Source organism: Herpailurus yagouaroundi, unplaced genomic scaffold (genome assembly GCF_014898765.1).
Source record: "Herpailurus yagouaroundi ecotype Mexico unplaced genomic scaffold, PumYag 160, whole genome shotgun sequence".
Lineage (NCBI taxonomy): Eukaryota > Metazoa > Chordata > Mammalia > Carnivora > Felidae > Herpailurus > Herpailurus yagouaroundi.
In genome coordinates, this window is record NW_024412401.1 from 35,584,672 (window position 1) to 35,602,196 (window position 17,525).

The 17,525-nt window shown below is 36.1% G+C and overlaps 1 protein-coding gene across 1 annotated transcript in view; it reads right to left on the minus strand.

The window, feature by feature from the left end:
• Positions 1 to 923: 923 nt before the first annotated feature.
• SHOC1 (shortage in chiasmata 1) overlaps positions 924 to 17,525 on the minus strand; it is an 87,458-nt gene continuing 70,856 nt past the window's right edge. The window contains exons 23-28 of the mRNA XM_040481954.1: positions 17,158 to 17,279; positions 12,722 to 12,815; positions 9,001 to 9,132; positions 6,627 to 6,776; positions 4,562 to 5,522; positions 924 to 1,164 (exon numbers count right to left, since the gene is read on the minus strand). Of these exons, the coding sequence (XP_040337888.1) occupies positions 1,064 to 1,164; positions 4,562 to 5,522; positions 6,627 to 6,776; positions 9,001 to 9,132; positions 12,722 to 12,815; positions 17,158 to 17,279 (1,560 nt within the window). The 3' untranslated portion in view covers positions 924 to 1,063. The remainder of the gene's footprint in view (positions 1,165 to 4,561; positions 5,523 to 6,626; positions 6,777 to 9,000; positions 9,133 to 12,721; positions 12,816 to 17,157; positions 17,280 to 17,525) is intronic.

A 17,525-nucleotide genomic window follows, 5' to 3' on the forward strand; every position in this document is an offset into this window, starting at 1 on the left:
TTAGGAATGTAAATCTTTTTTTTATTATGTAGGTAGCAAATATTTTCTTAGTAATTTGTTTTAAATTTTTGTTTATGAAGGCAACCATTTATTTATTTTAAAAAATTTGTTTTAATGTTTATTTTTGAGAAGGAGAGTGAGCATGAGCAGGGAGGGAGCAGAGAGAAAGAGGGACAGAGGATCTGAAGTGGGCTCTGTGATGACAGCAGAGAGCACAATTCGGGGCTCCAACTCACATGAGATCATGACCTGAGCTGAAGTTGGCCACTTAACCCACCCAGCGATCCAGGTGCCCCTGAAGGTAACACTTTAAATAGGAAGTTCTCTAACATTAACTTTGCCCTTTCTTGGTGATGTAGGGTCAACTCTGGTGATCTTAACTTCTTGACTTAAACGGTCAGACTGAGATGGAGGCTCATTTAAAAAAGGCTTGCTGGAAGAAGGGCGCCTGGGTGGCTTAGCCGGTGTCATGATCTCACGGTTTGTGGGTTTGAGCCCCGCGTCGGGCTCTGTGCTAACAGCTCAGAGCCTGGAGCCTGCTTCGGATTCTGTGTCTCCCTCTCTCTGCCCCTCCCCTGCTCACACTCTGTCTCTATCTCAAAAAAATAAATGAACATTAAAAAATAAAAAAAAAATTAAAAAGGCTTGCTGGAAGAAAGGTGGGAAGCAGCATGGCTTTCAGAAGACAACTAAATATCCCATATATATATATCTATATATATCTATATATAGATATATATATATATAGATATATATATACTAAAATGTATATATTGCTATTGTTCTAAAAATATATGTTGTAACTATTGCTCTAAAAAAAAGCTTTGCAATGTTCGGGTGAATCTGGAAGATATTTGGATGTTATGACAATTATGCTAATTAGAATATTTTACTTACAAAGATGTAAACTATAGGGCAGAATATATATTTTGAAATTTTAATATGGATAACACCAAGAACATCTAACAACAGAATTTTCTTTAATAAATGAGCAAATCTATCATTTTGTTACTGGATTTTCATCAAAAACAAAGGAATGTGGCACAGAACACTGTCCTTTCTTTCAAAAAAACCTCAGACGAGTTTGTCCATCAACTCTACCAGGGACTTTTTCATACACTAGACGCCGTTTTTTGAATTGTGGTAGTTGTGAACACATGAGATCTGTTAAAAGGAGAAAAAGGAAAACCATTTTATTTCTGACATAGCTATTTTTTCCAGTTATTCAAGTGCATCCTATCTCTTCATCTATCTACAAAGTGTTAAAATTTCCAAACTGAGATAAAATGACTATAAAAATTACATTTTTAGCATAACTGCACCTGTACCTAATGGCCCAATACTGATTAGTGCCATGTATACATATTGTATACTCATGCTTTGCACAAATCATTAAATCTCCCTGGATTTAAGACTCCTTCATTTAAGTTTTCACTCATTAAGCCTGTTCTTTAACTCAAATCTGTAATGTTGTAGAATTTATCCTGAGGTCTGATATGTGATAGGTGGTGATCATGTATGGACTCACCTTCTATGACTGTATTAAATATGACACATTAGCCTGAAATATCCTAGATTTGGATACTTACAGAGGCTGATTGATTAAATCAGTAAAAAAGTAGGCTAAAATATTTAAAACTGTTTTGGTAATTATTCCTGGGGATATAATCTCATAATTACAAGATTTGGATGCCATTATAAGCATATTTAAAAAGCAATGTAGTAGGTAATTGTATCATAGAGGTCACAAATACACATCTGTAATATAAGACAAATAGAACATTATCTTGAGGTTATGCCAATGGCTTTGGATAAATTGTCTAGGGCTGCATTAACATCAATTCTAAACAGTGGAAGGTAATGATGTGCTATGGGAAACCACAGTAAAAAGTCAAAAGTTTCCATAGTGTTAATGATACTAGTATCAAAGATTCATGTGACCTGTTTGAATAAAATTATTTTTTGGAAGAAATTTGAAAGTGGAAAAAAATATTTCTAAGCCATTATTTATTTAATATATGATTGGAAAATATATTTATAACTAAGTTAATGAATTAAAATGTAGGTAGACATTTTACTATTCCATCCATATCCCTAAAAGTTTAAATATTAAAGTTATTAGAGGGGTGCCTGGGTGCCTCAGTCAGTTAAGCATCCAGCTTAGGTTGAGGTCATGATCTCACAGTTCACCAGTTCAAGCCCAGCATCAGGCTCTGTGCTGACAGCTCAGAGCCTGGAGCCTGCTTCAGATTCTGTGTTTCCCTCTCTCTCTGCCCTTCCCCTGCTATTTCTCTCTCTCTCTCTCTCATTAAAACATTTAAAACATTTAAAAAAAGTTATTAGAAATAATTTCTAAGATCTCACTGAGAAAATGGGAGGATTATCTTATACACTGGGATACCCTATGTTTAAGAACATCTAGTAATTCACATACTTGATTTGGTCCAGGATGGAAAAAAAAATGGAATTTTCATTCAGTTCATTTATGAAGCTGGAATAAAGTTCATGTCAGAGTGTGACAGCACAAATAAAGAACACAACAGGTTAATTGCATTTTGAATGTAGATAATGAAAAAAATAAATATTAGCAACCATATTCAACAGCATATTAAAAGAATCACTCTTCAAAAGCCAATTAAGTTTATCACAGAATGACAATTATTATTTAATATTAGTAAACCTGTTAATGTAATCATTGATATTAATGGGTCAATGGAGAAAACATGTGTGATTTTCCCCACTAGGTGCCAAAAATGTTTGGATAAAATTCAGCATCTGTTCCTCACAAAAGTTTTTTTTTTTTTTTTTTTAATTTTTTTTTTCAACGTTTATTTTTTTTTGCGACAGAGAGAGACAGAGCATGAATGGGGGAGGGGCAGAGAGAGAGGGAGACACAGAACCGGAAACAGGCTCCAGGCTCTGAGCCATCAGCCCAGAGCCTGATGCGGGGCTCGAACTCCCGGACCGCGAGATCGTGACCTGGCTGAAGTCGGACGCTTAACCGACTGCGCCACCCAGGCGCCCCTGTTCCTCACAAAAGTTCTTACAAAATTTGGGAGATAATACTTCTCATTAAAATCAGGAACAAAACAAATTATGACTATTAAACAGGACCAAATCCAAGTTTTGTGAATCCTGAGGCTTATACAGTTGACCCTTGAACAATGTGGGTGTTAGGGAGGTTGACTGCTCCCAGCCCCCCCCCCCCCAAATTCTATACATAACTTTTTTAAATACTTTATTTTTTTAAATTTATTTCAGAGAGAGAGAGAGAGCATAAGCAGGGGAGAGGGGCAGAGCAGAGGGAGAGAGAGAGAATCTTAAGCAGGCTCCATACTCGCTTCTACAACCCTGGGATCATGACCTGAGCTGAAATCAAGAGTCAGATGCTCAACTGACTGATGCTCAACCACCCAGGAGTCCCTGTAACTTTTTAAAAAACGTAATCTCTGTACCTGACGTGGGGCCCAAACTCATGACTGTGAGATCAAGAGTCACATGCTCTACTGACTGAACCAGCCAGGTGCCCCCAAAATCTATAACTTTTGACTCCCCCAAAACTTAACTACTAATAATCTACTGTTGACCAGAAGCCTTACTGATAACATAGTCAATTAACACACATTTTTAAGTTATATGTATTATATACTGTATTCTTAAAATCAAATAAGCTAGAGAATAGAAAATGTTAAGAAAATCAAAAGGAAGAAAAACTACATTTACAGTACCACACTGTATTTATCAAAAAAATCCATGTGTAAGTGGACCCATGCAGTTCAAACCTGTGTTGTTCAAGGGTCCACTATACAAGTTGGGAGGTACTCTTTTATTATTTTCTATCAGTGATTGCACTCAGGATTGACAGCCTCAAGTCATCACTGCAATTTATTTTAACTTTTTTTTTCAAATTTATTTATTTATTTTGAAAGAATGAGTGATTGGGGGAGGGGCAGAGACAGGGAGAGAGAGAGAAACCTATGCAGGCTCTGTAGTGACAGTGCCACACAGGGCTTGAACTCACAAACCATGAGATCATGACCTGAGCTGAAGTCAGACGCTTAACGAGCTGAGCCACCCAGGCGCCCTTAATGCTTAGTTCATCTAAAGCTACAAGAATTTGACATATTTTGTTTACATTTATTTTCTTAGATGTCTATAATTAGACTTTTGATTTTCTTTTTGAACCCAAAGTTAGTGAAGATTTAAAAAAAATTTTTTTTTAAGTTTATTCATTTTTGAGAGAGAGAGAGAGACAGAGCATGAGCAGGGGAGGGGCAGAGAGAGAGAGAGAGAGAGAGAGAGAGAGAGACAGAATCTGAAGCAGGCTTCAGGCTCCGAGCTGCCAGCACAGAGCCCGACGTGGGGCTCAAACCCACGAACTGCAAGATCATGACCCGAGCCAAAGTCAGACGCCCAACCAACTGAGCCACCCAGGTGCCCCTAGTGAAGATTTTTAAGTATAGTAATTCAAACAAACAAAAATTCTTTTTTTAGTTTAGAGATGGTTCTATCTTTTAAAATTACATCTGCCAGTAGTTTTATTAACTTTAGATAGTGTTACCTGGTAATGATTTTTTGTCTCCTGAGTTAGATGAAGATTCAGAGTGCCTTTTCTGTCCTAAACATTTCCCAGCTCTTTGGTGGAAATAAAGACTGCTGAATTCTTTTTGATTTACATTAGGATCAGAAGCGCAAAATAAATCCATACTGGGGACAGATGGTAATTCTCTCCAGAAAGTCTTTTTAGTCCCAGCATTTGAACTTTGATGAAGGAAGCTTTCTACCTCATCCGAAAGACATTTCTGCTGATTAGTGAATAAATTATCTTTCTGAGAGTACCATTTGTCACATGTAGTCTGCTTTTCATCATATTCTAAGTTGAATGAGTGATTCTGTTGTTCCCATACATTTTTCTTGAAGTTCCAGGGAAGAGGAGATTGAGAGCCTTCCAGTGAAAAGTTAGGGGTACATACTTCTTTATTTATAGGTCCTTTTGCAACATGTGTTCCCTTTTTCTGATTATTTATAAAATTAGGGGCAACTCTCTTCTGAGTGTCAATTGGTGATATTATATTTTCACAGTTCATTTGTGTTAGATCCAAAGAAAAAACATCTGACTCTGAATCATTCCAGTTTTGAAAGCAGTTACCAGCCATGTTCCTTGATCCTATATTAATTAGGAAAGGATTATGTACTATATTAGGATTACAACTGGAGTCTTTCCGGTAGCTGGCCTGATTATAAGAAGTCACAGGTGATAAAATGCATGGCATTTCTCTGAGTTGCGTAAGGAAAGAGTTATAGTTTGAAGTGATGTTTGTGTCTTTGTGCACTGTGGCTCCTATGTCTGAATTCTGGTATTCATTATATTCTTGAAAGACAGAGTTTGAAGAGCCAGAAGCTGAACTCTGGGAGGTAATGGTACTAGCCTGAATCCCGTTTTCCCGAGGTGATGGAATTTGAGGTGATTTTGTTATGGAAGAAGAACTAATCTTGAATAAGGAAGTGATGCTACAAAAATGCTAAAAAATTTTTTTAAATTAATGTAATACAAATACAATATACACATCAGTCAAGTAAATATAAATAACAGCACTTATCTATATGGAAAGAAAGCAAAATATAAATAAGTAGGGTATTACAGTGATCCATGTAATAAGAACATAACATAATTAAGCTCCATTAAAAGAAAAACTTATGATTTGTATTTCTTTTCTAATCACTTGTAATAGAATTTTTAGTTACACAAATTATACATGAATGTCATTTGCTTGATAAAACATTAGAGTTTTTACAATAAGGCTAAAGTTAAAGTTCTCTTTACTACTATAATGAAGGGCATCAGGATTGTTTGGAAGAGATCATGTAAACACATGTGAATAGAGTATGTGACTGCATATTAGTGGGCACAATAACATTTCAAAATAATTTAAAGTGTGATAAATGGACTGTACTGAATTATCTATATAAGATAGGTTTAAATGTATAATGTGATTGACAGTCAATGAGAATTCTAAGAAATTTAGTTCAAGTAAATTATTTTTTTTAAGTTTTTTAAATTTATTTTTGAGAGGGACAGAGTGTGTGCAAGTGGGGGAGAGGCAGAGAGAGAGGGAGACACAGAATCTGAAGCAGGCGCCAGGCTCTGAGCTGTCAGCACAGATGAAGGGCTCAAACTCGTGAACCACGAGATTATGACCTGAGCCTAAGTCAGAGGCTTAACTGACTGGGCCACCCAGGTGCCCCTCAAGTACATAATTTCTTTGTCAATATGTGAAGTCCAAAACAATTAAACTTGGATACCTCCATTTTGAAAATGTTTATGGCAAAAATCCATACTCAAATGGAAAGGAAATACATTCATATAAGAATATGGAATTCAGGGGCGCCTGGGTGGCGCAGTCGGTTAAGCGTCCGACTTCAGCCAGGTCACGATCTCACAGTCCGTGAGTTCGAGCCCCGCATCAGGCTCTGGGCTGATGGCTCGGAGCCTGGAGCCTGTTTCCGATTCTGTGTCTCCCTCTCTCTCTGCCCCTCCCCCGTTCATGCTCTGTCTCTCTCTGTCCCAAAAATAAATAAATGTTGAAAAAAAAAAAAAAAAAGAATATGGAATTCAAATAACTAACCTTTAAGACTTTTCCTGGAACTTCAGGTAAAAGTTCCTGAAGCTGACAAAGAGTTGCTAATAATATCCAGTGCAGTGATGGTCCTTTATTTAACATGAGCTGAGCCACCAATGGGTTAATACATGGAAAGTCAAGTAAGTACATTTCTTCCTAGAAAAAGTTTAAAGGAAAAATCAGCCACTGGTCCTTTGAAAATAACCCATTTTATTCTGCTCAATCTAGAAGATTAAAATTTTTGTCATTGCACCTACCACTCAACTTGAGATGCTGGGGAAAAAATATGGCTAGTAGGGAAAGAAACTTCTTTGTCAGTTAGAGTTCATATGCTCTCAGGGGCACTTGGGTGGCTCAGTAGGTTGAGCATCTGACTTCAGCTCAGGTCATGATCTCGTGGTTCATGAGTTCGAGCCTAGCATCAGGCTCTCTGCTGATGGAGACAGTATGATGCCTGCTTTGTGCATGGAGCCCACTTTAGATCCACTGTCTCCCTCTCTCTCTGCCCTTCCCCTCCCCCTCAAAAATAAATGAAAATATTTGAAAAAAAGATTCATATGCTTTCAGAATTAGGAAAGATCTTAAAGTTCATTCATTTCAATCATTCATCCAAAAAACCTGTTACAGTTCATCTCCTTCAAATGACAATTGTATTGTATAATGGTAGATTTTCTTTTCTTTTTTCAAAAAATGTTTGTTTATCTTGAGAGTGAGAGCACGAGCTGGGGAAGGGCAGAAAGAAAGGAGAGAGATTCTCAAGCATGAACCGTGAGATCATGACCTAAGCCAAAGAGTCCAGTGCTTAACTGACTGAGCCACCCTGGCACCCCTCTAATGGTAAATTGTCTAATGAAAACGTTTTCAGGGACTTTAGTACCTCAAGATTTCTTTAGCTCATCCTTTGTAGGCCATATGTTACCATCACTATTTGATTTAAGATGAACCATGTTTATGATATCTAACAGATGTTGTAGTTTCAGGAAAGCCTTGCTGTGAAGAGTAGAGGAAGAACTTCTATCAACCAGAACTGACCTTGATGGCCTAAAAATGTGTTCCAGAGAGATCTCATAATAATCTAGAAATATAGCAGCCATCTTTTATTATTGTCATATTCCCTCTTCTTTCTGGGATATACTGGCTTTTTGCACCCTCTTTGATAAAATCAAATAACAGACATGTGAGTAGATTAGACATGCCTTGGTAACAGGGAAACTGCAGACATATATACATCCCATAATTAATTATACCCATACTTGCCAATAGTACTATGTTTTGCTTAGGCATATAAAAATTCTGTGATTTAATATACATGAATATTTTTTAATGTATATGAATACACGAATATTTATTTGCTTTATAATTTTATTTTTTGAATAGGCAAAATAGGCACATGGTTCAAAATTCAAAGGGTACTAAAAGATGTGCAGTAGGGGTGCCTGGGTGGCTCAATCAGTTAAGCGTCTGACTGTGGCTCAAGTCATGATCTCATGGTTTGTGGGTTCGAGCCCCATGTCCAACTCTCTGCTGTCAGTTCAGAGCCTGGAGCCTGCTTCAGATTCTGTGTCTCCCTCTCTCTCTCTGCCCCTCCCTCACTTGTGCCCTCTGTCTCTCTCGAAAAATATATAAATAAACTTATCAAAAAAGGTGTGCAGTAAAAACTCTCATCTTCCTGCCCCCCATTACCCCAGTTTTCCTGTCTGGATATAACTAAAGTTATTTCTTGATAGCATTATCATGATCTCTTCCAGAGATATCTTATTTAGTTACAAACACATATAAATATTAATTTCCCCTTGTTCAAGTGGTAGGATACAAACTGTATGCCACAACTTCATTTTTCATTTAATATAGCTTAAAGGTCATTCCATGTTAGTAAATAAAAAGCTCTATTATTCTTTTTTTATGGTTTCATGATTTGAATATATTAAAAAAATAAAGGAAACTGAGATATAAGGTTGGTATGAAAACTTAGACATATTATGCTTAACCTGAAGGAATTTCTAAAAAGTTACTATTCAATCTTACGAATATTTTACAACTCTACTTTCAGTTTTGATTATGTAACTTAATTACTGACAAAGGCAATGATGGAATTTTGCAATTATCATATTTACCACTCTTAAATGTATAAATTTATGAATTAGAAAAAGTTATGTTTTAAAAATATTAGGCATTAAAAGTTCATTAAAATACTTCTGTCAAGTTGCAAAATACCCATGATTCTGGAAAATGATCTAAATAAATACTGTACATTATGGTTACTGTTCTATATGCTTATGCAAACATTATAGGACAAAAATATGCAACCAAAAAGAGAATTCAAGTATATGTATCTATACTTGCTTTGCAAATATCTAATTTACACATTTAGGGGATGAACCTTAGATGGTGAAACTTCAAGCCAGGATTTATCCAACCATTCATAAGGATCTCTCTTCGAGGTCATTAAACTGTGATCAGCAATTTGTCGAACTATCAGTGCAGCCTCTTCCACTCCTGGGGCAAGTACAAGCTAAAATATATTTTCTATATGTTAGATTATAGGAAATATTAGGGAGCAAAATATATCTTGCAAAAACTGTTTGTAATTAGAAGAAAAAGCCCTGATTTTAACCTTTGAATATAATTTTAGATATAACTTATTAAAGTATCTATGTGAAATCCAGCATATTTTGTGAGTCTAAGCAATTTTCTTCCCTTCTTTAAACGTGGTATCTTTATAGTTTTCCAATTTTTGGAACTAAATTTCTTTACTTCCATTTGGCATTTATTAATAATTTGTTAAAATAACATATTTGGTTTTATATTTCACCTATGTTAGAAGCAAAGCAATTTAGATTATCATTAATAATATTTAATATTTTGCTTTTCCAAGTTAACTCTAATAGTTACCAAAAATAAGAATTTTAAAAATATACTGCAAGCTTTTTCAAATACTTTTTTAAAAAAGGATATTTACAGATGAAGATGATGTGTATTTGAAAAGAAAAAAAGTTTTGATTTAGAGTATTTTGGGAATTGTTCACCCAATATTGGCTTATTTGATACTATGCTCTGTGTACTAAACTTTAAAAAAAGTTTCTTAATATTTCCTACTTCCTGTCTTTCAGTTGTGTTTTCCTCCAGGCCCTTCTCTTTCGAAATGCCAGCCTTTTTCTTCTGCTTTCAGTTCTATTTTTACCTTCATCTTTTAGATTCAGTTGAAGGAAGTATAGTCCATGGGTTAGCAGTTTAATGTGGATAGAGAATACTGCCCTAAACAGTCATATCTTAGAAATATAAACACCCTGTCCTGTAGTGAAAATTCAAGAAATAGAGACTGTAGAAACCTTATAAAATCATTATGACAATTTTTTTTTTATTTTTTTATTTTTGGGACAGAGAGAGACAGAGCATGAACGGGGGAGGGGCAGAGAGAGAGGGAGACACAGAATCGGAAACAGGCTCCAGGCTCTGAGCCATCAGCCCAGAGCCTGACGCGGGGCTCAACTCACGGACCGTGAGATCGTGACCTGGCTGAAGTCGGACGCTTAACCGACTGCGCCACCCAGGCGCCCCTGACAATTTTTTATTTCACAAGAAGAGTAACAAATACAAGACTGTTAATACATACCTGTAGGGAATACATGTATTCTAAAGAAGGATTTTCTTTAAACTGTATTAAGTACATATAGAGTGTATAGAAACAACACTGTTTGATTCCAAATTAATTTTATTTCAGTTTTGGATGTTTTGAGAAGATTTGACACATTTATATAAATGTATAAAGGCACAATTTTATGGTGATGATAATGAATATTACCTTAATTTATTAGAGCAAGGATTCTGGAGCTCATGGCTAGGCTTTGAGAGATTCAGAAACCCCCTAACACTGTTTTCAAAATTTTGCATATGTGTTTATCTATGCATTTTTCTGCAAAATGAGTTCATAAAGACATAGACCTTTTTTTTGACATTAGAATAAAACATAGCCTAACACTAATAGCAGTATATTCTTTGAGTTTAAGAAAATGTACTTAAACTTCCTCATGTTTCTTTTATGGCTAGGCTCTTCAGATGCCTGAAAAAAAATTTTTTAAACCCATAACTGATGTGCTCTAAAAAGCCAAAAACTATACTACTAAATACAGTGAGGTAAAGCAACAATATATTCTAAAATAATATGAGTCTAGGGAGCCCCTTTTATGTAATAATGTTATTAAGTCAGAAGAATGGGAGACTTGAGTATTGGTGACATATTTTAATGTGTTTTGATTTAATTTTATTTAGTAGATGTTTGTTGAATATTTTTACTGTTTATAAAGTAACATGCTAGATGCTATACATTTTACAAAGAAAAAGGGCCTAGTTTTTACCCTCCAGGGTGGAAGGTACATGAATGAATACCTTATACTATAATAAAGGCATAAAGTGCGCCTGGGAGAATGGGAGGAGAGATTTATCCTGAGAGGGTATAACTGGGGAACATTTTTTTTAAGTTTATTTATTTATTTTAAGAGAGACAGAGACAGCACAAGCGGGGGAGGGGCAGAGAGAATGGAGAGAGAGAATCCCAAGCAGGCTCTGCACTGTCAGTGCAAAGCCTGACGGGCACAAACCCTCAAACCATGAGATCATAACCTGAGCCGTGTAACTGGGCACATTTCTTAAAGGAGGTAGTGTTTGAGCCAGGCAAAAACAGACAGAACTATGAAGGCTGGTGGTTAGGGGGAAGGAAGAGACAGGCTGGGATGATATGTTAGTGCAATGGCTTAAAGGTGATAGTGTGGTCATATTCAGGAAATGGTGAGTAGAATGATGCTAAAGGAAGGATTGCTAGGGGCCAAATTGTGAAATTTGAAACCAGCTGAGTTTGATCTCTCTTTCAATAAAGTAGGAAGCTGTGGAAGGTCTTGTGAGCAAGAAAATTCAACGTAACAACAACTATTTATTAAGAGCCTACTACGTACTTGGCACTGTGCTGGGTGCCAGGAATATATATGAAAACAAGTAAACATGTTTCCTTTCCTTCAGGAGCTTACAGCCCAGGAGGTGAAATATTCACAGCTGTATTTCAGAAATATAAGTGATGTCAATATATATGATGCACTGGAGTAGAACTAGAAATAAGGACATTAGTCAGGAAGTTGCTTAAAACTCCAAAGGCCTGAATTTGGGAAATAGCAGGAGTAGGATAGAGGGACATGTTCTAAAGACTGATTATGTTACAATAGTAACCTACTACTGATTAGGTTACAATAGTAATGCCATAAACTAAGTTTGGGGAGAATGAGAAGTTTTGTTTTGGAAATGCAGAGTTTGAGGCACTTGTGGGATATTCATGTGAAGATTTCCAGTAGAATGCTAGAATACAGGTACAGATCTAAAGAAAAATCAGGAAATTTTTAAGGATTATACTCAGAAATGAAAGCTAAATTTGTGGGAATGTCTGAGTTTATTAAGGAAAGAGTATAAAGTGATAACTGAAGAGGACTGAGCCCTGAATTGGGGGAAGTGTCTAAATTTCAGAGTGGGACATTGAAAACAAAGAAAAGACACTGGTTAGAGATGATTACAGCAGATAAAAAGAGTGTATCTTTCATAAGCAAACATTTTTGATCAACAAATATTTTTTATTCATATCCTGCCAAATAGTAATTAAGAGATAAAATATGACTTTAAATTCATTAAAGGCTTTTAGAACAGAAGTTTAAATGGAAAGAATATTTATTAATTTGAAAACTGTTGGGGCGCCTGGGTGGCGCAGTCGGTTAAGCGTCCGACTTCAGCCAGGTCACGATCTCGCGGTCCGTGAGTTCGAGCCCCGCGTCGGGCTCTGGGCTGATGGCTCAGAGCCTGGAGCCTGTTTCCGATTCTGTGTCTCCCTCTCTCTCTGCCCCTCCCCCGTTCATGCTCTGTCTCTCTCTGTCCCAAAAATAAATAAACATTGAAAAAAAAAATTAAAAAAAAAATAGTATGGCTTCCTCTAAATTAAAAAAAAAAAAATAATAATAATTTGAAAACTGTTAAAAGGCTTTTAAGAATTTTTTAGTTTACTAGCTGGGCACTTGAGTTTGAGTATAATTTTGGTTTATTAAAACAAACATGTAAGAAAAGAATACCTTTACATCCAGTTCTTCTGATTTTAGCCCAAATGAAACCAAAGCTGCATAAATCAGTGCTAGATGATGAAGTGCCTTTTCTGTAAGATGGTACCTAAAAAAGATTATATTACTATTCTTGTACTCATTTGATGTCTGATTCTACTTATCAGAAGTTCATTTCCTTTTGACATTTAATATTATTAGAATAATCTGGCTAAAGTAATGCTAGTGTGGTAGGCTCAGCATTCTTTTGAAAAGATGGCTCCACCTCCATTCTTTAACAATCCAGTTAAATCTAGGGGATGCTGAGAGTGTGTCTGAGGAGAGTTTAACTCATACCCTTACTGACTCAGGGATGGCTAGCTGACTGACACAAACTAAAATATTCTATCTCCCTGGCCAAAGTACCAGGTTCAGATATGAATATGTGACCAGAGCCAGGCTCACTAGACTCCTCCCTGGCTCTTTTTTCCTGAACTGTTAGAAAAAAACGCTTTTTAAAAAGATCATTACCCTACATGGGTAATCATATTGCAGTATATAAATACATAAAGTCAGCATGTTGTAGACCTTAAACTTACACAATGTGGTATGTCAATTATATCTCAATTTTTTTAAAAACTACTTTTTTTCTTCTTCTATGGTTATTAAGCAGATCAGATGTGAGTCTTAAGCTTTGGATAGATATTTCTACTACCTTTATCCACTTTAAATACCCTAAGAAGCAAAAAGGAAATTTATTGGCTCATATTACTAACAAGTCCAGGGAAGACACTGTCGGATCCAGGGTCTCAATATCATTGAGATAAGGGGCTCTCTTAATTTCTTGGCTCTTGTTTCCCCAGCTAGTTTCTTTCTCAGGTGAGCTATTTCATAAGAGTGACCAATAAGAGTCACTCACTGTGCCTAAACAGTACAAACAATGTGGTTTCTGCTGAACACCTGCTTTCCTTCTTGGAGTCTAGAATTTTGGTATGTGCTAGGCAGACAGTGCCTACTCGACCAGTCCTTAGTAAAAGCCCTGGGCACTGAGTCTCTAGTGAGTCTCCCTGGCAGATGATATTTTGTAAGTGTTGTCACAACTCTTTGCTGCGGAAATTAGGCACATTCTGTGTGACTCCACTAGGCTAGGATTCTTGGAAGCTTCCTTCTAGCTTCTTCTGGATTTTGCTCCATGCACTTTTTACCTTCGCTGATTTTTGCCTTGTAACCATCTACTATAATAAATCATAGCCATGAGTCCAAGTCTATGCCAAGTCCTGTGAATCTTCTTATCAAATCATCAAACCTGGGAGTAGTCCTCAGGAGTCCTAACACATTTTTCAAGCAGGAACTAATGATATGAACTACTAAGGTAACTCAAGCAATTTTATTTTGTATGTTGAATTTTCCTCATTTGGTCAGTTGATTAAGATACTTCTTAAATGTTTTTATAAATCTAAAAATATAGAGCTGAGATCCCTAGAAGTCTGAAAATAATTACATTTTATAATAACATCTTATTGTGAATAAATAGCTCGTCACATCCTGAACATAAAACTATCTCAGGCTATTACATAATTAGTGGGGTTTGTTTCCCTGAAAATCTGGGTAAGAATAAGTGTGAATCTCCTCTTTTTTGCTTATACTTCAATTGCACCTCTAGAACATATGTGGAAAGCAATCTAAAAACAACTTAAAAATTTTTTCAAAGCAGTTTTATCTCTATAATACTTCCAAGATCTTGATAAAGCTTTAATGCTTTATAAGCAAGTTCCAAGCTTAAAATGCTTCAGAGACTTTACTAATATTCAAAATGAAGATTTTAGATCTAAATTATTATTTTTCTTTTTCAATTCTGGTAGAAAGGAAAAGCAAGGTTAAATGACTTGCCAAAGGTTATTGTTAATAGAAAAAGGAATAAGAACCAGGGAGTTTGGACTCTTATATTCTAACTTAAACTTATTTCCACTTAATAATAATCATATACAAAGAGCTCAGAACAGTAGATAAACAAAAATGGAGTCAAGCAAAAAGTCAATAAAGAAAAAAGTCACACAGGCCATGTCAAATAAGGTAAGATGTCTCTACCTTCTCTAATAACTAAATTAAATATTTTTAAAACTTCTACTGTGAGTGATGTGGTATGTGTTGCATGATAACTGTAGAGATTTAAAAAATGAATGAGACTAGTTTTCAATTTAGTAGGAAAGATGCATTCATTCAGTCAAGGAATATTTACTAAGCATCTATCATATGAAACAATATGAGGTGCCATAAAGCAAGTACTCTAAAATGATAATACAAAACAAAATGTGATAAATATCAAAGATGAGGAAAAGACAAAGAGCTAAGGAGTTCAAAGGATGGAGAGGTCACAGCTAAATATCTATTTGTACGTGTGAGTTGGGGGGCGGGTATTAAGGAAAGACTGAATAGAAAAAGTGGTATTTGGGGATAGTTTCTGAAAAATAGGCACAATTTCACCAGATGAAATAGTTAGAGGAAGTAGAGAGTATCGTAGAAAGAGAGAAATGTACTGGCAAAAGTAGAAGTAGGAAAACCAGGACCATATTTGCAAGCCAATGAGAAATCCTTCTAGCTGAAATGGAAAGCAGTGAAAACTAAGCTGAAAATATAAGTTGAGATTATACTCTGAAGAATTTGAATATTTGGGTGAATAGTATGTATGTATTCAGTAGATAATGGGAAAGTCAGTGAAGGCTTTTTATCGGAGTGAAACAGTAACAGCCTGGTTTTAGGAATATTAATTGGATGTCTGACAGATTATGGAGAGTAACACTGAGAGCCATCTGGAGGTGGGAAAGCAGTTGGTAGTCTATTGTAACAGTCCACATAAAATAATAAGAATCTGAACTAAGATGCTGGTAACATAAATGGAGAGAGGGGATTAATAAAAAAAAAAAAAAAGAGATGGGGCGCCTGGGTGGCTTGGTCGGTTAAGCGTCCGACTTCGGCTCAGGTCATGATCTCACGGTCCGTGAGTTCGAGCCTCGCGTCGGGCTCTGTGCTGACAGCTCAGAGCCTGGAGCCTGTTTCAGATTCTGTGTCTCCCTCTCTCTCTGCCCCTCCCCTGTTCATGCTCTGTCTTTCTCTGTCTCAAAAATAAATAAACATTAAAAAAAAATTAAAAAAAAAAAGAGATAGTGGTTAAATCTATAGGATTTGTTTTCTAAACTTGGTGACTAAAAGAAAGGCAATGGTCATAAATAGCTAAAGGGCAGAAAAGAGGAGATACTGTTTTGAAGAGGATAGAGAATATAATAAATTCACTGTGGAACATGTTAAGTTTGAGAGCCTATAAAATATCAGGGTGGAAATATTTAACAGAAAATTAGAGATACATGTCAGCAATTTCAAAGAGAGACTGCAGCTGCAGATGTATATATCATAATTTATATGCAGAATGATGGTAACTGAATCCATGGGAGTGGGGAAGATTTCAGTGGATCAAATAGAAGAAAGAAGACAATTCAGATGTATCTGAAGACTGGGACAAGGAAGAAGAGGTACAGACAGAGAAAGAGTAGTTAGAGAGATGGAAGATCAAAACATTGACTCATCATAGGACTGAAGGGCTTCGAGTAAGAAGGCACTGACAACAGGCTTAAACGCTTTAGAGCAGTGGAAGATAAAAATATTTTTGGAGCTGATCATGAGAGAGCCATGAATGATGAGTTGCTCTGAGAGACAGAGATGAGTACAGATGTAGGAAGAAGTGCCAGACTGCAGAGAAAAAAAGGAAGTGGAAGCAGTGGGTTCATAAAATGTAGAGATGAGGGGAAGGAGAGACATATAATGATAAATTAAGCCAGTGTCTCGGCATGGATTTTTTTGTAATTTTTAAGTTAAGCACATCAATGACAGAAAGTATAGAAAGATGCTATTTAAAAAAATTTTTTTAATTTATTTATTTATTTTGACAGAGAGACAGAGAGAGCAAGCAGGGGAGGGGCAGAGAGAATTCCAAGCAGGTTCCACACTGTCTGCACAAAGCCCGATGTGGGGCTCAAACTCACAAACTGCGGGTTCATGACCTGAGCTGAAACCAAGAGTCGGACGCTTAACCAACCAAGCCATCCAGCTGCCCCAAAAGATGCTATTTTGTTGGTATATTTAATAAGATTTTAGAGAGTGACTTAATGACCTCTTTTAACATAGAAGTTCAGAAATAAAAAGTAATAAAACATGACACTTAAAGCTGCAATTCTTAGTGAAGTAGAGGAGGGGAGGGTGATTTGCACAGAACGTCTAGGGAAATACATCATCTCCCAAATCCTAATTCCTATGGGCATCCCAAATTCCTATGGGCATGGCTCCTCCACCTGGAGGATCCCTGACCTAAAGCGAACTAGATGAGCAAGTGGAAAATTTGCATAACGATTTTTATTCAAAGAAGAGGACCAAATAACTTAAATATAAATGTAACTTTGGATAAAGAAATGTTTACTTACTCTGAGTTTAATGTTTTTTTGGTATATAAAATTATCCAACAATAGCTGTACTGGAATGATAATGCCATCAGTCTCATAATGATATTGTCCGATGCCTTCTCACAATTCAATTCTTTTAGGTCCTACCAGAAAATAAATAAAATAAAAAGGTTCACTAGGTTGAACAGTTGTTTTGAAGTTATTGTTACCCTATTTTAAGAATCCATAAATTATAACTTGAGAAGAAACATGAGTATGGGCTCCCATTTTATGGAGAAATTAAAATCACACTGGAAGTAGTAGGGGGGAAATTATGTAGTAGATGTCAAACAGCGAATGATAGCTTAAGCAAGGACAGCTCATGAATCTCCCAAAGTCCTAGATACGAA